The sequence below is a fragment of the Cebidichthys violaceus genome, unplaced genomic scaffold (assembly GCF_023349555.1).
Source record: "Cebidichthys violaceus isolate CVI_PGR_0920_01 unplaced genomic scaffold, fCebVio1.0.p SCAF_1, whole genome shotgun sequence".
Taxonomy (NCBI): Eukaryota; Metazoa; Chordata; class Actinopteri; order Perciformes; family Stichaeidae; genus Cebidichthys; species Cebidichthys violaceus.
This window is the reverse complement of record NW_027176262.1, coordinates 17,470,053-17,494,527: the sequence shown is the minus strand read 5'-3', so window position 1 is coordinate 17,494,527 and position 24,475 is coordinate 17,470,053. Positions and strand designations below refer to the sequence as shown.

The 24,475-nt window shown below is 40.3% G+C and overlaps 1 protein-coding gene across 2 annotated transcripts in view; it reads right to left on the bottom strand.

Annotated features, from left to right (window-relative positions):
* Positions 1-24,475, bottom strand: part of LOC137874137 (sodium/calcium exchanger 2-like) — a 120,547-nt gene that overhangs the window by 34,940 nt on the left and 61,132 nt on the right. Inside the window, exons 1-2 of one of the 2 annotated variants that reach the window (XM_068712740.1) lie at positions 13,577-13,670; positions 2,276-2,806 (exon numbers count right to left, since the gene is read on the bottom strand). In XM_068712740.1, the coding sequence (XP_068568841.1) occupies positions 2,276-2,674 (399 nt within the window). In that variant the 5' untranslated portion in view covers positions 2,675-2,806; positions 13,577-13,670. Of the gene's footprint in view, positions 1-2,275; positions 2,807-13,576; positions 13,671-24,475 lie in introns of those variants that run through there. The other variant, XM_068712739.1, reaches the window with a different exon arrangement.

Below are 24,475 nucleotides of genomic sequence, written 5' to 3'. Positions count from 1 at the left end.
CATCTATATGCCTCTGACTTACAACTCATATATCACCGTTTGTGCATCAGCTTAGCATTTTTCAAAGGATATCTGAATACCAACCTACTTATGTTGATTCTTCTGAGGCTGTTTTACTGTGCCGTTTCACACAAAATACACAAATACAGAAAGCCTGTGACTTGTAAAATGCCACGTGACTCGTGGTGTTGCTGAAGTCAAAATACTTATTTAGAATATATCTTAACTCTCAAGCTCACTGTGTATTTCATACTCACAAACTGCAATGGAATTACTAATTACAGCTGTTAAAAGTGGTGAACATATAGCATTCACTTAAACTGATACTGACTTTTCTTTTTCTTTCTGACAGGAAACATTATATTATATTATATATATTATATCCTTCTCTCTGAGGTCACAGGACTCCATTGACAAAAACAGTAATTCTACCTTGCAGAACACGGGACTAATCATGCAGCCTCATCAAAAAGTTCAGTTAATTCCAAACTTAGCACAGCTAACGTTGGCTCAGCTAGTGCTTGCATTCACATTATTCATAACCTTATGATTCGTTACTTTGGAAACCTACGACACTACTTTTCGGTACCAACTGAGTTTTTTTATTTGAAACCCCCCAGAAAAGAGTGCAGATGGAGTCGACCTAAGCAGGCGGGAGTGTAAATGAGCTCTTACGGTGATCACTTCCATTGAGGAGAGGAGGGCGTGGCAGGAGCCATGTGATAATAGACTATCCTTGTTCGCCATGATGTAAATTAAGGTGAGAGGGAGTTTAATCTGGTTTAATGCCTTAACATACTGCAAGTATCAAAATGAGTCATTTAAATGGCTGAAAACTCTGCAGGAAAAAAAAAGTGCCTGTGCTTCGGATATGAATACAGAAGAACATATTCATATGTTAAATATCAACCTTTTCAGCTGCACATGTTAAATAAAGGTTAAAGAAAGAGTTGTATTATTATTGTTTGTCTTTTGCAGACAGCTTTCCTAATTTTGGGTACGAGGCACCTGAAAAATAGAACCTTCTGAGGATCCAAACAAAGCAGGTTGTTCCGGTCTCTTAACCAACTGTACGTTTGAATTGGAAACATTACATCTGATGAAAACAGAGGAACATGAGAGTGTCCTGGCCAACGTAATGCCAACAAGAGGTTTAGATATGGCTGTTTGATACAAATATTCAAAATGTAGCCCCCAACCCTACAATATACTGAGAGTAGACTACACCTCAGCAATTCCTGCTGTGTTCAGTTAAACAGATACACTTTATGATTCTCTCAGATAAACTTTCAGCTCTGCCTCTGAAAACAGCAGAGGGTCATGTAAACTATTACAGAGGATACATGGAAGGAGAGGGAAATCTAAATGAATCTCCATTAAGGGAACTGATCAGACAGTAAAGGACATGATGATGCAAACACACTAACCTTGAGCACAACAAGCACTTAAGAGTGATTAAATATGCATGCGCCGCCTGATAAATGGGTTCATATACAATCAGTCTATTTTTAGTCGGGCAGCATGGTTCCTGTCCAACTGCCACCGATTATGGAGAAGTTTGAGAGCTGATGGGGCCAACGTGGCTGTTAATGCACCATTATCTCTGTGGATGTAAGTCAGCGCTATAATAGAGGCTGAGATGTGTTTGTGAAAGAATGGTATACAACAGGCAGCATCTAAAAAGCCCATGGACATATAAGACATAAACATGTTTGTGTCATTTGTGTCAAAGGTTTCAAGATAAGTAATGCTGTTTTTCTAATTTAAGGATAGTAACATCTGTAAAACTGACATATTGACTGTGGCAAATATTTTAAAAAAATCTGGTCAAACCCAAAGAACCTACGGAGAAACTCAAATATTTTTTAGCAGAAACATAACAGCACTGGACACTTGAGCCAGTGTTTCCAATGTATTCATCCTCAACATTTGTTGTGTCATGGTTTCAGAATGATGAAGAAAGTTGAAGAATATTTAGATACAAAATAGGATGTAAGGATTACAGGATTTTTTTTCCTCTTGGCAACGATCCTGTTTGTCCCAAGTAATGTACAGGTTTGACAGGTGTACAGGTGCTTTCATACTGTGTTGATGACAGGTGCTTCCTGAAACTATTTTGCACAAAGCCCAAAGCTTCCTGAGACTTTGTGCAAGTTTCATAAATCGCAAAATATTTTATGGACTATTTGATTTATCATTATCAAATTAATTTATAACATTTAGTTTGCATCATGTCCCACGCATACAGTATATTCCCCCATTCACTCGTTCTCACCTGGGACGTGATGACCTCTATGGACGCCATGAAGCGGTCCGCGATGATGGACACTCCCAGGAACATGTACATGAGCGACGCAAAGTAGACCACCGCCCTGGCCACCTGGTCGCCGAGCCCGGGCCGGTTGGGCTGCCAGACGGGCAGCAGGATGCCGGGCCTGCACACCGACACTTCGTCGCACTTTGCCTTTTTGCCAGGCGCGGTGCTGTTGACGTAGGACGTAGACGGCGGAAATGAGGAAGGGAACATCGAGGGCGAGACCGCTCGGGACCTGGGGTCGATGCTGGGGTCGCTGCTGGGCTCGCCGCGCTTGGACTCCGGCTGGCAGGGAGGCAGAGGGAGGATGAGGAGGAGGAAGAGGAGGAGGCAGGGGGCGGGGGAGGCCAAGGGAGACATGGCTGGCTGTGTGTGGTTCCCACGAGAAGCGGGATGGAAAAGGTGAGGCAGAGGACGGCGGGATGAGGCTGAGGAAAAGGGAGGTGGGAGGGGGGAGACGCTGCGTAGAGCTGAAGGCGGTGCGACTATCACCTAGAGGGGGGGAGAAAGAGAACAAAAAGAGAAATTTGTTTTTGTGACAGACTGATGTTATGGTCCGGCTATAGGACCATAGCAAATTATGGAAACATATGCAAGGGATTAACTAAATAAATACTTAACAGAGATTGAAACCAGTTTACCAAATGTAGCCAAAATGTGAATTCTAATAAATGATGCTGACAGGGAACGTACTGCCAAGTCAACTGAGGAAATGGTAAAATAAAGTATACAGCAAATCAAACGTCCAACATAGCACAAGGTGTGCCCGGGGAAAAGCAGCCCACAATCCCACAGGGCCGTCACACTGAAGACACCTTTAAAATCCTCGGGCACATTCTAGACTCTAGAGAAGAGGACACAAATCAGAATGGCTCTAGATGAAGAGAGTTGAGGGCCAGACATGTCTACACGGCGTTTCAGCCATCGTTTCCAAAATGATCTCCGTCCACACTACACGCCTGAACTGGGTAGTGCCTTTTGCTTTCTCATTGTTTGTCACCACTGTAATATTTGTAGAGACTTTTATTATATGTCCTTTCTTTCCATAGAATAGGTACTGTATTTCATGTATGTGTAGAACATATTTAGTGTTGCTGATCTGACAGAAACCGCAGTGAAAAAGCACAGAGGGGAGGAAAACACTACCTCTGCCTCAAAAAAGAGGGCGTGCGAGAGCCCACTGGTCGGGTTTATGCTTGTTCTGTCGTTGCTCTTCTTCTACACTTCTCTTCTTCTTCTTGACCACAAAAATGTAAGATTCTATATCCAAGCTTAAAAATGTCTCAAAAAACAGGGAAATATGACCAAATCAACAGCAATTCAACAACTAGGCTAGGCCCAGGCCCTAGCAGTAGCATGTCAGCTGCCACCAGGCTGGGCCCAGGCCCTAGCAGTGGCATGCCAGCGGCCACCAGGCTAGGCCCAGGCCCTAATAGTAGCATGCCAGCTACTATCAGGCTACACCAAGGCCCCAACATAAGCATGCCAGCTACCATAGGGTCAGGCCCAGGCCCCAGCATGCCAGCTACCACAAGGCTACACCCAGGTCCCAGCAGCAGCATGCCAGCTACCACCCGGTCTGGCGTCCGGATCAACACCAACAAGTGGGTGAGTCCTGATTCCTACACCATCCACACATACTGCGACGGAAGAGACACTTTACCCATCGATAATACAAACTCAATTGTCACTCATTTCAGTCCACTGACTAACTCACACACTGATATGGATACCTGCTCACAACAAATTGAAAACTCTGAACATTGCGCTGTAACAACGAAAGTGAAACAAAGCGGCCTGAATCCAGCTATCAGAAGATTACGTACACATAAACTTTTCAAAACGGTCAATCATGCCCAGGTGCTCTGGGATACGCACACAAGACCTAAAGGACTGTTTGGGGGGCATTTGAAGATTCGAAGTCTCGTGCCTCAAATGGATCAAATAAAACATCTTGTTGTGGATTCAAACCTGGACTTTCTATGTCTCTCAGAAACGTGGCTACATATAAACTCGCCCTCTGTTGCTTTGAATGTACATGGATACAATATATTTAGAAGAAATATATCTAATGGTAAAGGAGGAGGAGTAATGTTTTACGTTAAAGAACACCTTATCTGCAGCCAGATTGAGTGGTCAAGTGATGTCAAATTGGAATGTATTGGTCTGAAAGTGTCACTATCATCTCAAATGTCTTTTACTCTTATCTGTCTCTACAGACCACCATCGTCCAAATATGAATTGACCGTTTTAATATGACCCAGTTGGTGAACGGACCCACAAGGATAACCCACTCTTCTCAGTCCCAGATTGATTTGATTTTTAGTAATAAACCAGAAAGAATTACCAAAACACACAATATGGTAACTGGTATGTCTGACCATAATTTAATACTTTTAACAAGAAAACTTACAAAGAAACGTTTTAATATCTCTTCTACCAGAAAAGCTTATCAATTAAGAATACCGAAAGGTGACCAAAATTCATTTGAGGATGCTATACAAGGAATTGATTGGAGCAACTGTTTAACGGGTGCAAGTGTGGAGGATGACAGCAACATCTTCTTATCCACAATACAGACCACAATTAACAGTTTCCTTAAAAAAGCCCAAATTAAACAAAATCAAAAGAACACATTTGCATGGCTAAATAGTGACATCTGGAATTTAATGAAAAAACGGGACTATGCGTTAAAACTGGCACTCAAGTCTAAATTAGGATATGATAGGCAGAAATTCATTATGCTGAGAAACCAGGTAACAAAAGAACTTAGAAAAGCAAAAGATTTTTTTATTAAGATCATTGATGAAGCAGGAGGTAATTCTAAAACAATATGGGATAATCAGACAAACATAACAGCAATTCAATGAAACAACTTAAAATTAATGAGATGAAATTTGTACAGCTTTCAATTCATACTTCATCAACTCAGTGGAAGCTTTAACTTGAAGCTCCAGTATAGGTCAATTTGATCTTATACCAGTAAATGAAGGTCAACCATGCTTCTCTATTCAGGATGTCTCTGAATCTACTGTCACCAGAGTTCTAGGCTCACTCAAGAACTCTAGGGCCAAAGATGTTTATGGAATTGACAATATTTTTCTAAAGAAACACAAAGGCACACTCGCTCACCCGATCACAAGCATTGTCAACAAATCTCTCAGGCAATGTGTGTTTCCGAAAGGATGGAAATCAGCCCTAGTAACACCCATTTTTAAGTCAGGAGATTCAACCGATGTCTCAAATTATCGGCCAATCAGTATTCTCCCTGCTGTTTCCAAAATTGCTGAGAAATGTGTTGCAGAGCAACTTATTAAACATCTCAACAGCTCTCCATATCAGCTGCATCCTATGCAGTTTGGTTACAGGGCTAATCATTTGACTGAAACAGCCAACTGCTTCCTCTTAGAGAATGTAAAGCTTAAAATGGATAAAGGGGGTGTAGTAGCAACGGTTTTTCTTGACCTCAAGAAGGCTTTTGATAGAGTTAATCACAATGTCCTGATTAATAAACTGTCAAATTTTTACTTTTCCCGAGAGTCTCTTGCCTTGCTGAAATCCTACCTTGAAGGAAGAACCCAGTGTGTCAGAGTGGGTAATGTTTCATCATCTACTCTGAGATCTAATGTGGGAGTACCCCAGGGTTCTATTTTAGGACCTTTATTATTCAGTTTATACATTAATGATTTGCCGAGTGTCTGCAATGGGTGTAGTATTCAAATGTATGCTGACGATACAGTGATTTATGTGCACGCAAAGAACAAAGAACAAGCTGCACTTAAACTCACGTCCACAATGACAAATGTAACTAAATGGCTTGCAGATTCCTGCCTCACCTGAATGTTAAAAAGACTGTTTGTATGTTCTTTACAAAGAGGGCTTGCAAAGTGTCACCGGAGCCAGATGTTTATGTTGCTGGTGAGAGGCTACAGGTAGTGTCAGATTTTAAATATTTAGGAATTTTTATTGATTCTAATCTCTCTTTTAAAAAGCAGGTAAAACATGTGACAAAGGTCTTAAAATTGAATCTCATGAATTTCAGATATATAAGAAGCAGTCTAACCATGCAGGCTGCGAAACTGTATTTTAATGCAATGATTGTCCCCCATCTGACCTACTGCTTAACCAGCTGGGCACAAGCCAGCTGCACAACATTAACATCTATTCATATTCTCCATAAACAAGCTCTAAAAACACTTGATAAAACCCCCAAAAGTCACCATCACTGCAATATCCTCAACAAACACCATATCTTGAGTTGGGAGAACCTCATTAAATACACTGATGTGTGTCTGGTTTTTAAAATTTTACATGGTATGGCCCCGCCTCCGCTTAGTGATTTTATTAAACAAAGCACTCAAAGCAGCAGACTCACTAGATCTGCTTCAAGAGGTGATTGTGTCATTTCACATAGATCAAGCTCTTTTAGCAAATCTACATTCTCTGTGAAGGCAGCTCACTCGTGGAATGCTCTGCCATACGCACACAAAACACATACAAAACATTCAAACACAGCCTTAAGGAATGGCTTGTTGCCAATCAGGTGTGCAAGCATTGATGTACTGTCTGTCCTGCCTGCTTGTTTTGCCTATATGTGCATTTGTCTTGTTCAGTATTGCTATCTTCCATGTTTGATGTGTGTTATGTGTCTCAGTGTTATATATGTGCTTGTACTGTAGGTGGGTTTGTTCTGCTCTGCTCTAGTGTCATACACTTTTCTTTTGCTTATATGTGTATTAGTTTTGTCTATACGTTACTGTCTATCTATGAATTTTAATTCCATTTTATTTGAAATTTTGTAATTTTTAGGCAGCCTTCGAACATCTGGCCAGGGACAGCAGATGAAAACTAGCCTCTCTGGCTAACTCTGGCTCACCTACAGTTTCACTGTTGATTGGTGTGCATTGTCCCTGAAAAATAAATAAATAAACAAATAAACAACGTCGGACAGGTAAAGTAACCTTTTATATGTTTGTTGTTCTCTTTATACATCCGTGGTTGTTACACAGATTATCACGGAATCTCGCGATTTTCGTGGGTGGCGCTCGCGAGCGCTCGAAACGCTCCCGGTGGGGCAGATCGGTGGAGCAGATCGGTGGGGCAGATCGTGGCGCACAAGCAAATATGTACTTTACCTATGTGTGTGTAAAGAATGCTGATGTGAAAATATGAAAAACAACCAGTAGTCAATGTGCAGGCTGCCAATTGAATGGTGATTTAAGCTTCTCTATTGGGTTCATATATTTGTAAATCTGACAAAAGTCTGCCAAAGTCTATTTTGTCCCGCCACAGTTTTATAATGAACTGAAAATATTTTGACCCTCAATGGCTGGGCTGGCTGGCTCTCTTCTGTGCATTTCCCATTGAGATGTAGTGGATTAGAAGTATAAAGTTAAATAAAATGGAAATGCTAAAGTAAAGTGCCTCAAAATCGTACTTAAGTTTCCTAAATGTACCTAGTTACAATTTCAACACTGCTAGAACAACAGCATCAAATTCTTCATAGATCGATGTGCACCAGATTGATGCATTTCACTTTAAAATTCAGAAAAAAAGAAAATTCCAAGGAGAAAACTGTTCCTGGTTTCAATAAAGAAAAGTGATTTAAAAAAGAGTAACTCAAAACCGTTCCCTGCAGCTCTGCTTTTGAGGGAAATGCATAAAAAAATATTGCACAATAAATTGAACTGTTATACTGTATACTCTGCCACATAGATAATTGCAATCAGATGCAAAAGAATGGCACATTGCACAAACTTCATGTGCGTGTTTGCACTCTAATTATCGCAATGTCTTTTGTGGATCGCACCTCAAGACGGGTCAGATAGCGGTTGCAAGTGATGTATAGTTCATGGTGCCATCAGCGGCCACAATCCATTCTTTGAGAATTCAGATAAAGTGTGTGTGTGTGTGTGTGTGTGTGTGTGTGTGTGTGTGTGTGTGTGTTTTAGAGTATGCAAGAATGCGTCTACCAACTGGTGAGATTTAAACCTCAGTGTGAAACCAAAGGATGGACAGATGGACCGAACCCTGTTTTCCTACGGTACGATAATCTTTCTACCGCTCTCTTCCTGTCACGCTTCGGTCCGTTCGTGAGGATGAAAGCACCTGTTCTCACCTTCTGTCTTAAAAACACACCTCAGCTAATCTCAGTTTATCGTCACATGAAACGATTTTATCCGTTGCCTTTTCCTTTCTCTTCCTTCTATTCCCCAGAAGAAGAAATAACAGAAGCTGTGAAGAACCGGCTGGCAGCTTCCTGTTGCCGTGTTATAACAATTCCTGTTCACACAATAAATAAACCCAAGGTCAGCCTCTTCAAATGTGATAAGCCCGACAACAAAAGCGGAGACGGCAAATATGCTGACACGACAAACACGACAGGTTTCCGTTTGGATTTGTGTAACCTAGACAACATGTTTATTCTCCTGTGAGCCAACAGGACGCCACAGGGCTGCAGACAGGGTCTGCCAACAAACACGACGGGAATGAACCGAAAGTCATCGTCAGCCCAGAAAGGTCTGTTTGTTCTCAAAAAAAAGATCCGATGAGAAGCTCCAGGCTTGAGGTTGAGCTACTGGGACGGCTCATGTTGCACTCCAATTATCAGCTGTCACAGTCCCCGAAATATCCTACATCATAGCACTACTTTTATATCTTAAGTATTATTTAAGCTTTACATGTAAATTATCTAAAAATCATTTTAAAAATTGATACAGTACGACAAAAAAAATTCTATTTTCCAGGGCTGCACAATTAATTGAGTATGAATTGCGATCACCGTTTTGGCTTCCCTCAGTTAAATGGATTGATCAATCAATGGTATTGACATTTAAAATGCTCCGCTCATAGTAAAACTGTGCTGCATGTCAAATCAGGCGCTTCCTAAACTAACAGACAGCCACCAGTGGGTGATCCAGATGTTTTGGCTTTACTTTTGGGGAGCTTCTGGATACTGCAAAATAAAAACGCACTGAATTCAGGTGAAGAAGAATCTTATTTTGAGTCTTATTTGGATGCAAAGGTTTGTTAATTAGCAGGAATGTAGCACAACATGGAAGTGAAAACAGTGCTCTGTAATTTAAATATGAAAGGGCAATGAAATATTATGTCTCTAAAATCAATGAATAATCGTGATGAATAATCTTGATTTAAATATTGCCATAAAATAATCTTGATAATCATTTTGGCTGTGATTGTGCACTCCCAATATTTGGGATATTTTCTTATACCCCTAATGAGAATGAATTCAAATGAAATGATGAAATGAACCAATAATATAATTAAGAGTTAAGGTAATGTTTGTAGCTGTTGCAGCTGCACATTTAATCCTCCTAACGACATACATCTTTAAAAACAGTTTAGAAATATCCCATATAGTTTCATCTAAAAAAATTATTACGCGGAACAGCTGGTTGCTGTAGTTCTAGGCAAACGCTACAGGAATAAAACATGGTGCACTAGTGAGTGAAGCAGTAGGACGGTGTTTGTGTAATCATTTAGTCGTCATTGTGGTAATTTTTTTGTCTTTCGCATGTCCATGTCGTCCTTTGTGTCTTTTCATAGCTGTTATGTGACTCTTTGTGGCCATTTTGCTTCTGTTCGTTGTTGTTTTGTGTCTTTTTCTCGTCCTTTGTAGTCATTTTGAAAATCCTTACAATAGTTCTGCTGTATATCTGTGCTTGTTTAAAAGTTGGAGTTCCTGACATTTTTTATTTGTTTGTGCAGGTCAACTTCAACTCCAGGTGTTACAGAATGATAAAAATGCAGAGAGTATTTCTAAAAAAAAACAAAATGAAAAAAAGAGCAAAGAACATTCCTTCCATTTCTTTCGACCTTTTATAAACACAGACAACCTCAGATATTAGGTTTGATATTATTTGACATACCTCATAGAGCGGCGAGTGCGTAGGTGCCGGTGATGATAAGGTGTTTTAAAAATGTGTTTATCAACATGTAGGTGTTTCATTAATTTCGTCTCGTCGTCTCTCAAATTGCAACAAAGCCTCTCAGTGGAGCTGGCACAGCGTCCAAATTGAAAAGGAAACAGAGAGAAGATGAGTGGGGAGACTAATGGACTCCGCTGTGATTCTCACATTCACCGGCAGAATTGAATTACGTTTAGTTGATTTTGATTAACTCAAGTCAACCGCTGCTGCATTTATTCTCTTTCGACGAAAATACAATTTGAAAGAACTTATCAATTCAACTGACGCGTCGGTGGAGGCAAGCGACGAGTAACATCATCAAACAAGAGTCAGATAATCAAAAGGACATTTTCACGAGTCGGTATGTATAAGAATAACTGTATTTCTCATGTCCTCTGTTTAATCGTGTCTCTTTTTATTTTCCAAACAGCGGTTAGGAAAGAAATATAAGAAATAAAATATAAGAAATATAATGTGGTAGGAGTGATGGATGAAGGTAGAGTTTAAAAAGGAGAACCGGAAGAAGGACAAGGGATAGATGGAAGAAGAAACAGAAGAGGAAACCATCATATTAATAACCAAGGAGATTTGAGACATATAATGTGAATAATCACTGTCAGTGTGGTAAATCCATAGACTGTATTTAAGAAGTGGACGTAGTCATCGTGACGTCACCTATTGGTTTGTGGACTCGAGTTTGATTATTTTTTATTTATTTTTTAACTAAAAAGTATTGTTTACAGTGTACCTACATATGTAATCAACCCAGAAGGACCCAACATAAACAATTCTAATTTTAAATAATTGTATAATTTTAAGCATAACTGGTATATTTAGAGTTCTGTCCTAAGGAGAATACTGTGAACCGTCATAACTGTGAACCACACCATTTCTTTTTGTATGTGCTTCACACACATCCATACAACTCATTGGAACAAGCCTGTGGCTCTTATTAAAACAGTTTTAAAGTACCTGTACCAATAAAATGGGGTATCGTACCATTGTTAACGGCAGGGTGTGGCAATACCGTTCTAGTGGGTAAGACGGGAGAGAGGAGATGAAAAAGGGAGGACTGATGGAGGGATGAAGGTTTGATTAAAGGGGAGTGATAGAAGAAATAAAATGAGTCATGGAGGTACAGAAGGAGGGATTAAGTAAAGGAGAGGGCAGTTGGATTGAGGGAAAGAACAGTAGGATAAAAGGAGTGCTGTAGGAGGGACAGAAAACACAAAGAAGGAGGAAAGACTGGAATAACAAGAAGAAGTGATAAAAGTGAAAAAAGGAGTAAAAGGAGGGGAGACGGGTGGAGGCGCAAAGGGAGAGCTAATAAGTCACAAATGAGAGGAAGCATGGAGGGGAGGAGAGGAAAAGGGGATTGCAGAAACGATGTGGGACGGAGGTCCTAAACACGTTTTATAGTAGTCTTTCAGGTTCCAGTTAGGGTGTTGCCTTGGAGACCAGAGGAGAGGTTGGGTGGGACAATCAATCACCAGAGGTGTGTGAAAGAGAAAGAGAGAGAGAGAAAGATGGAGAGAGAGAAAGAGAGAGAGAGTGAGAGAAAGAGAGAGAGAGAAAGAGATGCAGGTGGCTGCCGATGTAAACAGGAAGTAGATTGGTCGCTTAGTTAAAAAAAATACAACAGAGTAATAAAGTAGTCTTTAATAATGAAAGGTCGTGTTTAATTCTTAAGATCTTCTCTAAAATCTTCCTCTATGAACTCAAACAGACACATTTCGTAGAAAGTTTTAGAAGTTTTATTTTTCAGACTTAGTTACAGTGCTGCGGGTCTTTCTCTATCTCTCTCTCTCACATCAAATTTACTTTAAATCAACACTTACACATAAAGGTTTACTAGATTATGGGTCCATAAATGTGGTCAACACTCGTCTCTCACTCGTTTCCTCTCCGTTTTGTTGTTGTCTGTTCTCACTCGTTGCTCTGCTGGTGGCTAAAGTCTACTGGAGAGCAATCAATGTTTTGTTCCTTTATAGTTTATGTGTGTCGACTTCACAATAGTTGTGCAGAACAAAATAATCATTAATAAGGAAAGGAAAGTCCTCTGTCTTGTGTCCGTCCTCCTCAAAGCTGCTAACCGTCACTTCAGACGTCCACTCTGTAGGGCTGATAACGCCACTGGACACGCCGCTGTCTAAATGCTCCAATAACAGCTGCTTCCTCCGCAAAAATGCAGACTTTAACTGAACAACAGCTGCTAGTAAAGACAACAAGGTCAGTAACACCTGTAATCAATTATCCATGTTGAATTAACCTGGTAGTCGATCGATAATCAAGGCTGTGGCTGTTTGTGATTTTCCGGGAAAGGGTCATGTGATAGGGGTGTTACGAATCAGGGAAGGACACGTCGTGACTGCTAAGAACCAATCAAGTAGCGTACGCGGGTGTCTACGTCATCGTTTCCAAATGTTTGCGTTTCCGACCATCCATACTAGTCCACAACCCCAGAGTTTTCAAACTTATCCGTTTTCAGTGCTCTGAAACTCCGGCGTAGTGTGGACGCTCAGTATAAACGTATACATATGCGTTTTCAAATAAAAACGTAGTAGTGTGGACATGGCCTTAGAAACTAGATATTTCCACTATTGCGCACTGACTATGGTACACTAGAAACTAAGTTATTAACTGTGTGCCAAACATAAACATCGGCTCTATTTTCCCCACAACTGGTAACATAAAACAGTTATTTCCAGGAAATCATTAAGACATTATTCAGACATCACATGAAAAATAAAGCTCCACCAAAAAACGAATCACAGCAAAGATTGTTCAGGGGATTTAGGATTGATTTTATTCACCTCCATTGTAGGTCAAAGAAACAAATCTCAGAGACAGATATCTCATAACCCCGACAAATAAAACCAAAGCTTTCTGATTCCACCAGAGGGAAGCGAACAATGTTAAGTTCAAGGTTTCAATGAGACCCAACTGATCCACTCTCTTTGCTTGTATGATGGAATACAAAGTAATCGAGGAGTGATCGTACGCTTAATTAGCTGTCTGCCTGTGCATTACACAACTGTCACATTACACTCTTTACACACACATATAATCACACACACACTCATCTGCTTCTATTTCATTCCTCCTCCCTCTCTCATCTCTGTCGCTGACTCTCTCGCTCACCCTGTTTATCTGATCTCTGCTCTTCCATCATCCGCATTACAGTAAGTGCCTTCATTAGCCTCTGACTGTAATCTGCCGCTCATCAAACAGCCATTGAAGCAGTGCATTAAACGATTGCTGATGCTGATAGGTCTGTTCCTATTAATTCCTTTTGGTGGTTACCGGGAAGAAAGGTGAGTTTTAAAGCAATTACCGTAATAGTGGGTGCGTTCTGCAGCACCAGACGGAGTCTCTTTATGTACTGAAGAAAATGCGTCTTCTGTGCATCCACCTATCCATTCACCCACCCATCCACACACACACACACACACACACACACACACACACACACACACACACACACTGTGCCGAAGCTGTGGGTGCGGCTATGTGTCGGCCCCGGGGCTAGCTGGTGTACTCTGGCACACGATATCACAGGCTGGCAGATTGACTGGCTGGCTGTGCAACGAGGGACTGAATGTAACAGTGTTCACCTGATGAACTGCTGAGTATCAACACAAGGCGACAGAAACACGTGCAGCAGTACACTTCTCAGTGCTGCACTATATGAGGGAAACATGCGTCAACGCGGTTAAATAATGCCATAACAATATAACTTGTGAGACATTAACATAATGTATGCATAGGTGATCTTCAAAAAAATATTTTTTATATCTTTGTCTTAATTCTCATCACATCCCGACAGCTATCAATTAATCAAATGCTCTGACATAAAATAGAAAGAAATCTGGTATTTGTGGACTGTAATATGCCTGTCAAATAATTTTATTCGGTCCGAATGAAATAACTTATAAGGAAGAGGCATGAGTGAAACCACCGTATTAATAACTAAGGAGATTTGAGACATATAAGGTGAATAATCACTGTCAGTGTGGTAAATCCATAAACTGTATATTAGAAGTGGACGTAGTCATCGTGACGTCACCCATTGGTTTGTGGACTGCTGTTATGAAGCCTCGAGTTTGGCGATTTTGCCGTCGCCATCTTGGCTTTTTTGCAACCAATGAACAGAAGTGATCATGTTTGGAATGCGGAGGAGTGACGTAGAGACGCCGCCCTAAAGCTTACTCTGCTTTATTTTCTATTTTACTGTAAAAGGACCATAATTTAGTAAATTAACTTCATGCTGTATTGAAGAAGACTTGAAACTAGAGATTGAGACCATAAACTCATGTTTACAATGTTTACTGATCAAGTGAGAAGTAGAGTAATTTTCTCATAGACTTCTATACAATCAGACTTCTTTTTGCAACCGGAGGAGTCGCCCCCTGCTGGTCAGTAGAGAGAATGAAGGTTTTAAGACACTTCAGCATTGGCTTCACTCGGCAGGACTGGAGGTTGCCGCCTGGTCGCCTGTAATGATTAGACAGCCTACCTGCCTGTCCACCTTCCTACCTGTCTGCGTGCTCATTATTTGTCACCGGAGTCTTCCACAAGTTACCTTAACAGCTGTGAGTGCTAATAACAGCCATGTTTGATGTTAACATTAATTTTGATAATTTTTGGGGGAGTGGCTTTGGAGGGAGGCCTGAAGGGACGGGCTTTCAGGGTTGCCTGCTTGGTGACTTACTTGCTAGATTTAACAACTTTTGGAGTTACTGCTGCTAGCTACTTTTATTGGAAGAGTTGTAAACACTGGGCTAGTTTTTTATGGTTGGATAATTTTTAGAATCTAGCGTACTCTTGCTAGTTTCTAAAGATTACCAACCCTAGCCTTTAAAGTGCACTCAGTTCTTGACGCAGTCGTTGTCTCTCCCTGAATCCAATATTTTGCCAGATGGATGATGTGTTGTAACTTTTAGGCACTAGTTCCTCTCTGAAATTCGCACTTACATCTGCACTCCTCTTGTCACACTTTCTCCTTCAACCATGCAGCGTAGAACAACAACACTAGTATAATAAAGCTCACTCCTATGCTTGAGACAATGTCAGCAAAGGCTCTGTCTGATTGGCCAGAGAGTTGTGGACACGCACACACACACACAAGGAATTTGATTTGAGTTTTAAGTTACTTTCAGTGTACTTAACACACAGTTCCAAGAACTAATGAAACCAATGTTTTCCGTGTGCATGCAACTTCCTGCTGAACCTAATTCATAGCTACATTGGCATTTGGACACAGAACCATTAATTAGCCTTTACGAATCAGCACAGGAGAGGTGACTACTGCTACTGTTGCTGTGGTTACACACAAAAGGGGCTTAAAGAAAAATATGAACTTGTTGCCATTGCTTAAATCTAACAATAAATTAAAAAAATTATCAGGATACATCGATAGTCTCACAGTAATGCACTCTGGGATAGTAAATCACACGCACTTTGTATTGTCCAAAGGTTACTCAGACATAGTCAACCCTCCATTCCTCTCAATTTTAAAGTAATTTGTCCTGAAACTTAACTGGGCAGGCTGAGGATTTCATTACAGTCGTATAGGTTTCCACAGCAACAGAAACACTAACTCAGTTTCAGAAGTAAATGCACTTTGATGTCATGTTGAAGCTTTCTTGCATTGTAAGAAACCCAAAAGGAGGGTTTTTAAACATAGATGCTGAAAAAAATATTCAAAAACTTCTCAAACTTGACATGAAAAAGAAAATGCCTTTTTCACTCTTTAAGATCAAATCCCTGGTCATACTGTGCTCCTATGATGATGATACTCTGATCTACCTGCCTGTTATTTCTCCATTACAAAACTGTCTCAGAGACATTAAAGGCTGGTTGGCTCATAATTTCCTTCAGTTAAATGAGGACATGACATAGATCATACTCTTTGGCATCCCAGGCCGAATAACTGTTAATGACCACAACCTGAATCACCTACATCATAACATATGGGTGGTATATTTGATGGTGATCTAAGTTTTAACAGCCAAGTAAATTCCGTTGTCAAGTCCAGCTTCCTCCATCTTAAAACCATGTCCAAAATCAGGCATTGCCTATCACCCTCTGATCAAGACAGACTCATTCATGCACTAATACCATCCAGATTAGAAGACTGTAACTCCCTCTACCTAGGCATTTCTCAGGATAACATTTCCCATCTAAAACTAATTCAAAAAGATGCTGCCTGGTTATTAGCAAGGTCCATGAAACCAGACCACATCACCTTAGAAATTGTTTTCAATTCTGTCCATGTACTTGCCCCTACACATACCTCAGAGCTTCTCTGCAGGCCTACAGGGTTAGAAGTTGAAAGTTGTGAAGCATTTGGCAAAGACTCAAAGAGCAGTGACTCAAGGACTCCTGCAGACTAAAAGACTCGCCTCTGCTCCTTTGAAAAGCAGACAGTATTAGCTGCGGCAGCATCACACTTTTGAAGGGAGAGGTTTTTCGTCCCTGGTGCTTTTCTCGGCCTATTTCTGTCCTCTTGCTCCCTTTCAGTCTGTCACTCTCTCTCTGTGTGTTTGTTCTTTTCTGTTGCTCACAAACACAAAGCTTTCCAACTGTGAAAATTGGCTACAATGTGCCAGCAAAATTGTCCTTCAGCTGGCAGGAGGTCACATGAAAAAAAAGTCCTCATCCAAATATTATCAAATTCTATTTTGCCATTTGTGAGTGCACGATGAATAGACATAGACAGGATGGACTGTCAGCCAACTTGTTATAGTCATCTATAGTGTTTTTTTTCAAATGATAAGCAAATGAAATATTGTAATTTTATAGATTAAAAAAAATCTTGTCAAAACGATGTATTATAAGCTGCTTAGATGTATTGCAAACAGCTCATAGTTTCCTCTCTAATATCTATTTGTCATGAAAACATCTCCTTCAAACAACTGTATTTATTCTCACCAACACTTCATGATCACTTCATGATAACGTTATTTACCTTCGCCCAATACAAATTTTTACTGAATAGAGCCTGAATGCATCATGATGTAACTGAAAGGAACCTTCTTTTGTTGACCATGGTTACCAGCTCTGCTCCTGTTGATTGGTTGATCATAACATTAACTGTGTAATTAATCCCTGGTTCACATGCGTGGCAAACTGTGAGGGGGGAGCCGTATGAATCATGGATCGACAATAGTCTGTTACACCACTACAAGGGGAGAATACTCTTGAATTTGCATATTGAATTTGTTTTCCAGTTTAGAAAAGCATCAGTGACCCTCCATCATTACTGAACTGGGCTCTAAATATTGAGTGGGTCTGCTTTTCTTTGGTCCTCTGCAGTCTACTCAGTGGTTAGATTGAAGAGGTTTAAACTGGGATTAGTTCAGTTGATGATCAACAGTGCTAACTCTAGACTAACCTTCTGTTTCTACTGTGAAGTTTGAAGAAGAGCTTTGATAAAGCAACACATTGCCTGTTCATATTCCAGCTTGTTATAAGCTGCATTATTGTAAAACACTTGACACTGAAAAAGGAAGCTGTTACTGTTACTAATCTGCACATATTTTGATGCTGAGCTTCCAGTTTCTTTCACCAATGACTGCTGTTTTCTTCTGTTCTTATTCAACTGTTGCTCAGAGGGATCTTTGATGTAGATTCAAGCTCCCCCCAATCCCTCCACCTCGTTTGGAAGTGTTGTGAACGTTGTGTGGATGGATGATAGCATGTTGGATTATATTTGCATGATGTATTTATATTTTCTTTGCTAATATTAGATATTTAAACAGCTAGCAGCCATTTAGCATTGCAAAAATTAGTTAGGGCGTTAGTTCATTTTAGTGACAGAATGTTCTGAAGATATGTGGCCTGTGAAAAATGGGTCGAATAATTACTTTGGTGACTATGGGGCGAAGGAAGTGGTAATAATCTGTGTTCATGTTCACTCCTCCCATTGGAGTTAATAGACACCAGTCTCCCAAGGGGCCAGGGCAGTGGCAAAACCCACGTGAGACAGATACAGGAAACTGACTCTCATTTGGGGGGGGGGGGATCTTCTTTCTAAACTGTCTCTGGTATACAGGTGCATTAAATGGAAGTACTCTTGTAAAGTACAAGTATCTTAAATTTGTACTTAAGTATAACACTGGAGTAAATTGACTGGCGCAATAGTTGAACCGAGACTTTCACTTTATTATTTTCTGTTATTTTAGGAGGCTTTAGAATTCACACATTCCTTTGTGTCCCTGGAAATGTAGGATGTCAGTATGAATGTAATATCTATTTTCCTCTTCCACACCACATCCTCTCTCTGTGCCCACTTTCGAGTCCCATATATCAAGTTAAAGGAAATTTGATGAGTGTTTGCCCTTTGTTAGGCTGGCCACGCAGCAGCTGGACTTTAGAAGAGGGATGACTGACACAGAGATTATGTTCAAACCAACCAGGTGTTTATTTCACCAACAAAACAACAAAGACATGGCACAGCTCTTTACATGTTGGACCACAAGCAGCATGTGGTCCTGGCAGCAACAGACCAGATTGAATATGGCAGCCTTATATAGCCTGCCACCAACGAAGACCTCCAGCCCACTACAAGATAGGTAGTGGGCTGCTATAGATAGGTAACTATACCCCTTACCTGTAAATACAATTACCTAAACTACAAAACATACTATAAAATGGATTCCTACCATCCTATGGTCAATTATCCATATGATCTCTATTGTGGTTACACATCACAATAGAGATCATATACGGCCCGAACAGGGTATGCAATTTCATTACCACCCCTCCACTAATCAACACATGGTCTCTCCCGGAACTACAAAATGGCGCTCATGTACCCTGGGAACTCTTTTGGCCGAACACCCTGGAGAGAAGACACAACAGAGGTAAGTGATTTGAATATGCATGTTATTTGAATATAAACTGTTGTTAACAATGCTATCAATCCTTTCTGTAAAGATAACAAACCAATAATATGTTTGTATCTTCAGGCCCGACCTTCAACATCTATACCTGGGAACATATCAGAACCACAACAGTACAATAAAACATTAAACCCTTAGTGTGTGTGTGTGTGTGTGTGTGTCTTATTGTCTTAAAACAGTCCGCAAATGCTGGTAATGGAGAGGGTCTTCATTACACCCTTCATCAGACACCTCTGTAATATCAGCTGCGGCCAGCTGGTGGAGGAGTGATAAGCTTTTGCTGCTGTAAATTATGATGACACTAATTCTAGGAGTGAATGATTATGAGGTGTTTCTCAAGAGGGCGACTATGAAACCCGGCTGTCAGGGACGTTCATGTGTGATTCAGCACCTGTACATGGAGGGAGGAAAACGGCAGCGTGCGTGCGTGCGTGCGTGCGTGCGTGCGACCATCTGCTGTTGACTTGACAGGGGGGAAAAATTAGAGGGATATGGAGAGACTCTCGGATCTAGCCAATGATGACACGGATGATCACAGAAAGATGAATATTGGAACGTGACAGTAACCAGTCAATTACTGTTGAAGACTTCTTTCAGGAATTAAGAAAAAGATACTTTTTCTCTTTAGAGAAAAGGCTTTAAAATAAACACATCTTGAAACTTGCAAAGACACCATAATGACCATAGCAGCTAGGAAGGGGGGTGATCAAAACATTGAACATCCACGAAGAAGACCAAAAGGTCCAAAGACAGCAGAACAAACAACCACCAGAGCGAAAGATACGAAAAATAAAATTCAAACATACAACTGCACACACAGCAACTTCCACTCTGCCCATCAGAACTGTCAGTTGGAAACAGTACATGTTCAAATGTTACTAGACCTAAATACATTTGATGTCAGTTACCAATTAAAGTAAATTAATAAAGTAATGTTAGTTAATCAGTTAACATCGTTGCTTCTTAAACTCAACTGCTGAATGGTGAATTCATCTTGTGAAAAGTCAAACAACAAATTTTATTGATTAAACATTAATTAATTATATCAGTCCCTGATGCTACCTGGTTACCTGTAAACATTTCATTCACATATGGTTTATCTTTATTGATTGTACTCATGTATTTATACTTGATTCATTGATTAGCTCTTTATGTATTCATCACATATTTGTCTTTCTAGTAGTTAAGCTTGTAGGTAATAGTTCAATAAATATGTCATGTATAAAGAATTTGATCATTTGATTTGTGTGTGTAGGAAATAGGTACGTCATTGTACACCATGTCAAGAACGCCCGAGATTGAGTAATCTCAGGGTTGATATTGTGTCTGATATTTTAAGCTAAATCACTCTCTTCACCATTCTTATTCATTTATGATTCATAATTTTGAGTTATTTATTGTTACATATTTTGAATACATTATAACATCTGCTACAATTAACAATGCTACACCAATCAACAAAATATACAACTTCTCATTTTATTCTATGAACTGCTGAATTTGAAGGTTCGGTTGACCTACATGACAAAAACATTACATTTTTTTTTTTACCTCTAAAGGTATCAAGCCATGAAGATAGTTTTGGTTTCATTGGCCCAGGTTAGGAAATATCTTTGACAGTTCTGCTTCCACACTAGTACAATAGAGGTGAACAGTTTTTATCAGTCTCTTCTCTCCATTGTTCCTGTGTGTGTGTGTGTGTGTGTGTGCAACCTCTGATCTGTAGGAATTATGCCCATACCTGATGATTCTACATTTCATGACTTACATCCAGTGTCAAAGTTTAATGCCAATGCAGAAAGTGTGTGTGTCCTTTTGATAATGAAGCAGAAAGTATGTCTGTGTGGAGGTCGGGGTCGTGGATGAATTTCTAAAACCACTAAAAAATTACTCATATGACAATTGTTGCTTTCCCTAAGGTTCCATACGGTTTGCTTAGGGTTTGCAACTAGTTGTAAAAGTTTGGAAAAATATATTTGAAAAATTGAATGACGATGAATGGTAAAATCAATATCCAGAATTTTTTCACATCCATCAGTTTACTTGGTGTTTCCCTGAGCACTGACATTTTGGGTGAGCTCACTTTCAGTTTGACCTCCAAATAAAGGGATTTAGACAATTGTGACTGAACTGTTTGCTTAATCACAGCCTGTCTGGTCCCCAAAGCTATGAATAGAAACCATAATTATTCTTTAACAATACGTAAAATCAGATCCTCTACTCCAGCAGTGTTCCAACAGTGTAAAATGTCGTGATGACGTTGCCACCTTTCCGACACCTTGCAAAATGCGTGAACATGAGCAGGTTGCAATATTATTATAAATGGTCCTTCCCCTTTAAGACCTGTGACATCTCTTATTACCACCTTAAACTTCATTTTCCAAAGAAGATAAGCGTGTGTGTGTGTGTGTGTGTGTGTGTGTGTGTGTGTGTGTGTGTGTGTGTGTGTGTAGTGAGCACCTGTTATGTGACTGTGAGCTGTTATTGTTTTTATCCACTGTGCTCATGCAACTGAGAACAAACCAATCAGATAATTAGACAAAAGACAAACCCAGCTGTGTGTGTGTGTGTGTGTGTGTGTGTGTGTGTGTGTGTGTGTGTGTGTGTGTGTCTCACTGTCTAATTCTCTCTCTCCCAATCTTGTCTCTATCCAGATCTCTCTTTCTCTCATGGGAACTCTCAAAGGCACAAGACAAACAGCACTTTGGCAACGACACGTTGCTGCTGAGCAACGCTCAGTGGGTACACACACACGCACACACACACACACACACACACACGCAAAACAGTGGATGAGAAACAAAATAAAATCAGAGAAAAGTGCTTTTATGATGTTTCCATCTCAAACTAATGAAGAGAGCATTACGCAGCGTGCTGCTCTGATCGCTAAAACACTTTTACACAGAACCTCTGCTGAGTGCATCAATAAACTAGAATCAAATAGAAATCGTGGATGGGCTGCATTACAGTCAGCAGAAAGAAGTGGAGGATTTAACAGAGCGACCAAGGCCACTCCTGAATTTGGAAAGACATTCACAACATGATTTATTCACGCAGACGTGGCAGCTACCAGTAAATGGAGAATGTACAGTCAGTTAATAAAAGAGTTGAGTAATTTCTTTGAAAAAGCTGACATGAATATATGATTTAGTCCTGCCGCAGTACTCAGTGTTTGGGAATACACAATAACACCCACCGTTGTTTTGCTTCTTTTGTTTGTATGTCAGACGACAGATTTTACAATTACAAAATGAAAATGTATCCACCTCTCCAGCAGCACAGAGTAGAAGAAGTCAGATTTCACTAATCACGTGATGCGAGTAAGGGCCAGTGTCCATATAGCATCTTTTACTAGTAGAAAAGATGAGGAGGGCTTCATCCCAGTGTCTTATCAAAAAAGTGCTCTGAACACTTAAAAAACATCAAAATTCCATTACAATATATGGAGCACTCTAACCTTTAATATATAATAGACTAGCATCGCCCTTTTGCCTTTTATTATCTATGTATTTGACATTGTTTTTTCATCCTGAGAACTGACTGGGGCATACTTGCTTTACACTTTTTATGGATGAGCTTGTCACCTCTCAATCGGAGAGCCATAACGAGGCGATAAAAGCCCGACACTCAGCAGCAACATTCAGTGTCCGCCCCGGCCGATCTTCCACCACAATTTGGCTTTTCATTCTTTGTTATGATCGTGTCCATCCGGCATATAAAGCTCAGGATAGACTACACGGCTAAAACAAGCTCTTACTCCATTGTAGACAGTGATGTCACCAGAGATATTAAATTAGAATGGCTCAAAGTGGTGTCCAAAAAACAGTGCAGTGCTCGCTGGGTGCAGCGCTTTTTCTCTAGGCGGCCGCATGCACTCATTCCTCATTTGCAACGATTGAAAAAAAGAGGAGAAAGTTCACAGTTCCACCTATAGCACCAACCATATGGAGCTTTTTTCAAGAGTGCATTCTTTCAATTTGAGAAAATGACTCAGCACTTCAGATTTTGTAACGCTTTCCCTGTCAAAACCCTGTCCTCACACTCAAATGGCCCCTGCTTTGCGCATGGATTTGCTCTGTTTCTGCTAAAACTGTATGCTTGCACTGATATGTTATTGCTTGCACAGATTTCCTACGCTCCAGCTCCAGCCCTTCTCCTCACAATTCAGACTGCTTCTGTGTGCTCGCGAAACATCTGCTATTAGATTTCTCCTCTGCTCTCCGATTTCTCCTCTGCTCTCCGATTTTTCCTCTGCTCTTGGAATCGTTTTTGTACAATAATCCTGTCAAAAATCCCCAACCAATAGAATGGCAGTTGTAGTGTTGACCAATGTAATGAATTCTGCCTGGTTGCATGTGCGTTCACTTTACTTCTTCGGGCCGGAAATAATCTTTAATACCATTCATCATCCTGCTGTTGTGAGGGCCCAAACACTATGTGAGACATTAGTTCTGATGGGACTCACCGTTTCACTGGATTAATTGTTAATTGCCTGGCACTCCAGAGAGTAGAGACGCTCATACTTCTAGTTAAAAATGCCATGGGCTGTACTGAAAAACACAAATGAGGCAGTTTGTTTGAAAACTGCAATCTCTACGTATTTTTCAAGTACATGTGCTTGTACTGTCATTCAACCCACATTTTAAGTCTGGGTGTTGAATAAAAGTCCCTGAAGCATGTAGTTCTGCATTCAATTTAACATTCTAATTAAACTCAGTTTGTAATTTGATTCCGTAGTGCAGAGCCACAGCACCTTGAACTCTCTCCCTACCTCATCTTTTACCTGCCACCAGTATTTCTCCTTCTGCCTTTACGTTCAACATTACAGTGCAGTCTCTCTCTCTGTTTGTCTCATTTACCTCAATTGCAGACAATACATGCAGATATTCATGTGTACGCTAGCAGTTCTTATGACGTAAACACCAACCACTGCATCTGGATTCATCTCCATTTTCATTGTCATGAATTCTGTCGACATTGACATCCATTTATTCCAATGATTATGCTTCTACCGCCATTTATGGAATGGTTTCTCTTCTGCCATTCCTAAATGCAGTGATGGTGTTGCTGACTCCTGCTTTAATAACTATTTCTGCCATGCTCAACATGGGTTACAATGAAAAACATGTTGCAGGGAAGCTGAAAGGACAAAGCTGGCAATGGCCTTTTATTTGTATTATTGTCAACAAAACCCATGAAAACACCAAAACCAAAAATGTGTTTGTATGTCTCTCAGTACTTTCTGACTTCCTGTCCATGGCTCTCAGATCAAACCCCATTGGTTCCTACGTAAATCTACTAAAACGTATGTGCCAAATCAAATGTGG